At 30.6% G+C, this 4,052-nt stretch overlaps 1 protein-coding gene across 1 annotated transcript; it reads right to left on the reverse strand.

Moving 5' to 3' along the window:
- Nucleotides 1–259: 259 nt before the first annotated feature.
- LOC143921581 (trypsin-7-like) lies at nt 260–2,568 on the reverse strand. The gene is made up of 5 exons (XM_077444932.1): nt 2,508–2,568; nt 2,052–2,277; nt 1,736–1,985; nt 498–653; nt 260–418 (listed from the first exon to the last, which is right to left on the reverse strand). The coding sequence occupies exons 1-5, from the start codon at nt 2,566–2,568 to the stop codon at nt 260–262; spliced, it is 852 nt and encodes a 283-aa protein (XP_077301058.1).
- Between the last annotated feature and the right edge of the window lie 1,484 nt (nt 2,569–4,052).

Below are 4,052 nucleotides of genomic sequence, written 5' to 3' on the forward strand. Positions count from 1 at the left end.
ATATGAGGAGTCTATGTGGAAATATTCCATTTTAATATTACTCCACCAGAATGATCAAATATCAAGTAAGTCATTGAAAAATTCTTCGTTGCGAAATTTAATTCAATTTACCGAATCATCCAGGAAATGTCGATTGAAACAACCATTATGTAGTCTTGCATTTTTTTTTATTATATTAATCCCATCACCATATATCCCAATGTCCATACATCTTACATAAATTTAAAATAGATCTATAAAAACTAATCAGTATTGAAATTCAGCCCGTTGTCGATATGCCAGTAATTCCTTGTATCCAAGACGTTACCACATTTACTTTGGCAAACACCGAAGGACTCATAAGATCACCACACGTGAGACCCTTAGTAGCAATGCCTACAAGAACCCTATTGTTCACAACTGGTCCTCCAGTATCGCCCTACGTGTAAATAAAACTTCATGTTATTCGCAATTTGATACAAAACGATTTTTTTAATACTTATATACGAAGAGTTTACCTGACAAGCTCCTTTTCCGCCGAATAAAATTTTTCCACCGCAGAACATCGTATCAGTTATCGTCTGTCTAGATCCATACAAAAGTTGGCATACTATATTCGGAATAACTGGAAGGTTTACAGCTCTCAAAACATTAGAAAAAGCAGTAGCGGATGACTAGATTTAAATAAAAGTGTGAAATTAATAAATGTATTCGTTGAGTGCATAAAAAACAGTGGTCAGGCTCTTAAAATCACCCACTCTTTATGTAACATTGCAAATATGAAATGTTTTGCTTTCAAAATATGTGTTACATACATATATTATATACTAGTGATTTTACCCGGCTTCACTCAAACTGAAAATGGATTCGGGATCCGGAACTGAAACAGAAATTCGGAACGGGAACTGAAACAGAAATTCAGAACTGGAACTGAACAAGAAATTGGGATCCAGAAGTGAAAAAGGAATCCGGATCCAGAACAGAAAAATTAATCCGGATTCGGAAATGAAAAAGGAATCGATATCCGAAACTAAAAAAGGAATCGGGATCCGGAACTGAATAAAGAATCCGGATCCGGAATTGATATTGATAGGATTAAAATCAGAACCGGGAATCTGAACTGAAATCGCATTCCGGATCCGAAACTGAAAAAGTAATCTGGATACGGAACTGATTAAAGAATCCGGAATTGGAACCGAAAAAGGAATCGAAATCGATATTGATATCGTCGTCATTGAAAATTTGATATTTTCGATACGCCATGGATTCTACCACCCAAACCATACATACATATGTACATACAAAGTCTATTTCGAAATTATGTGTAAATATATTAAATTTATATGGATATAGTATTGATTTTAGTAATCTTTTATGTAAATAAACTTCAAACTTCGATTCCCATTGGTCGAAAATCAATATAAAAAAAACTTACAATATTCGAGTATTTTTGGCCAAAAGGAATCGCTTTTTTTTCTTTCTAATATTTATAACATACATACATACAAACACATTAAGCTGTATGTATTTATGTATGTATGAGTAAACTTTGTCAAAAATTAGTCAGATTGAAATTAAGTTACATATATTCAAATTATATATGTAAGTGAGAAAATACATTGAAATTTGTGGGTAAAAATTGATTAAATAATACAACAAGGCTATTAGGGTTCGCAAATTGTAATGATTTTACCCCTTTTGACTCTTTGTTAGAAAATGTTGCCCAACTACTGTTATAGAATATATTTATTTTTACCGTTATGAAACCCCATCCTGAGACTGTCAGAGGGTAAAATCCAAATTTAGAACTCTGTGCCGGTAACAAAACAGCACTTATAGTTGTTCCAAAAGTGAAGGATCCGTCGATTTTTATCAATCCATAGTCATAGTCAGTTGTCGTGGAATTGAAAAGACTGTGAATAACTACTCTTGTAACATTGAATACTGCACCACCAGAATCCAAAACTGCTGTGCCAGCTCTAACTGTCAACGTGGTAATGTCTGCACTGTAAAAAAATATATATTTTTCACCAATACACATTTAGGTATTTTTTAAGCTTTTTGATATTTACGTAGAGATACAGTGGGCGGCTGTAATAACCCAAGTATTTGATATGATAGCTCCAGCACATATACTGGCATTTGTATTAGCGGCTTTTATCAAAACGTGGTAGGCATAATTTTCAATAGTTGCCAGATCTCCACCAGCCACTTTCAAATTTTCCAGACTCCAATCGCCATCACGGTCGGAAAATTCGGAAAATTCAGAAAACGGAGATTCTTCACTATAATCGAAACCTTTCAAAATATAAACAAATATCAGTTTTCAAGTAGAAATAATACATGTAATTAGAAATGCTCAAAATATTTCATATAAAATCATTAAAAAATGTAATCGCTTATTAAATAATTCAACTAATTGAAATAAAAATGTGAGCATTCTTTTTGAAAGAATTCTACTTCGAAAATTTGCTTTTCTTTCTATCAAGCATTTTTATTTCATTTATATGTATCTCAAAAACTATTACCTTTAGCTACGGTTACGACAACGAGTAGTCCAAAAAAGAATCTTAATTTGACTCCTGTCATTTTCCGACGTTTCGATGTTAAATGAATTGTCAAAGAATTGTATTGCCTTTTTATACAAATTCGTAAAAATAAATTTATTATGTACCGACCGGTTCGAAGAGAGTTTTTTGTATTTTTTAAAAATATAACCCGTTTTTCAGGATGCGATACAATACAATATCGAGAACAACTTCCACTTTTTAATGAAAATGTTTTTGTAAGTTGTCACTAATTTTGATGAACAAATTGAAAATTGATTCTGAAAGAATAATTCACACGCGAATATTACTGGTGTCTACTTTACGCACATGTAATATAAAGAATTACATATATTATATTATATTACCAAATGAAAAGAATTATATTAAACCATATCATCGAATAAAAAGAATTTTATTATATTATCGAATAAAAAGTAATAAGTTTATAAAAAAAACTTCTATAACTAAGTTTGAAATGCAAATGTATAAGTACAGATAGATACGTTACCTAAAAAAAATCAGTTGTAGTTATATCTTTTTACGTATAGTACGTGTATGCATACATATGTATAGTACAAATATGTACTTACATATTTGATATACATAGAACCAAGTTTTTTTTTTAATTATTTCAGACCAAACAAAGAATTTCGATGTCTGAATTTCTCCAAAATCAGTACTGTATATTTTTTTATAATATGTACATTCACCTTGGTTACATTTAATATAATAAAAAAAATCTATTTATTTTTTAAAAATATTTCATTTAAATTTTTCAAATATTCATACATATGTACATATATATTCATTATATTCAGTTTTATCTCTATTTAACAAGGTAAATTTTTCATTTATATTATTCTTATCATTGCTGTGGGTAACGAACCCCGATTGAACAATAAAGAAGCAGTGGCCAATAACCATTTATTATTTCAAAATAATGAAATTCTAGACGTACTCATATAAATAAAAATATTAATCACGTATATTGTTTGGTTTTGTATTTCATGTAAGATGTTGATAGTAATAGTTATGTGTACCTATTTATAAATAACTAGTAGTTTTACGCGGCTTCGCTTGGTATTTGTAATATATACCACTTACTAATAAAACATGAATAATCTAATAGTAAACATTTTATTAAAATTATTTGAATACTCATTTGTTTTTTTTATTAAATTGACTGTCACGAACAAACAAACATATTATATACTGTCTCTTTCGAAATTATATTTATACCAGAATCCGGCGCCTGCGCCCCCGGAGCCTTCGCCCCTGGTGCCTGCACCCTCGGCGCCTTCGCCCCCGGGAACTTCGAATCCTTTGAATCGAAAAAAATCTAATCGGCGCCTATGAATCGAAAAAAATTCAAAATCGAACGTGTCGTATACGAACCAGCGAACAAATATGTATATACATACAAAGTCTCTTTCGATTTTTTTTAATTTTGTTAATGTTTCAATAATTTTACATAACAAAATTATCGGAGATTATTTAAAACTATTTTTCTGGTAGTTGCGCTCA

Source organism: Arctopsyche grandis, chromosome 13, assembly GCF_051622035.1.
Source record: "Arctopsyche grandis isolate Sample6627 chromosome 13, ASM5162203v2, whole genome shotgun sequence".
Taxonomy (NCBI): domain Eukaryota; kingdom Metazoa; phylum Arthropoda; class Insecta; order Trichoptera; family Hydropsychidae; genus Arctopsyche; species Arctopsyche grandis.

Excerpts from the sequence above, each read along its gene's own strand:
- LOC143921581 (XM_077444932.1), bottom strand. The coding sequence starts at position 2,568 with ATGACAGGAGTCAAATTAAGATTCTTTTTTGGACTACTCGTTGTCGTA. Across the intron at positions 2,278-2,507 it reads TGTCGTAACCGTAGCTAAAG|GTTTCGATTATAGTGAAGAA; the intron begins GTAATAGTTTTT and ends ATATTTTGAAAG. Across the intron at positions 654-1,735 it reads CAGGATGGGGTTTCATAACG|TCATCCGCTACTGCTTTTTC; the intron begins GTAAAAATAAAT and ends ATTTAAATCTAG.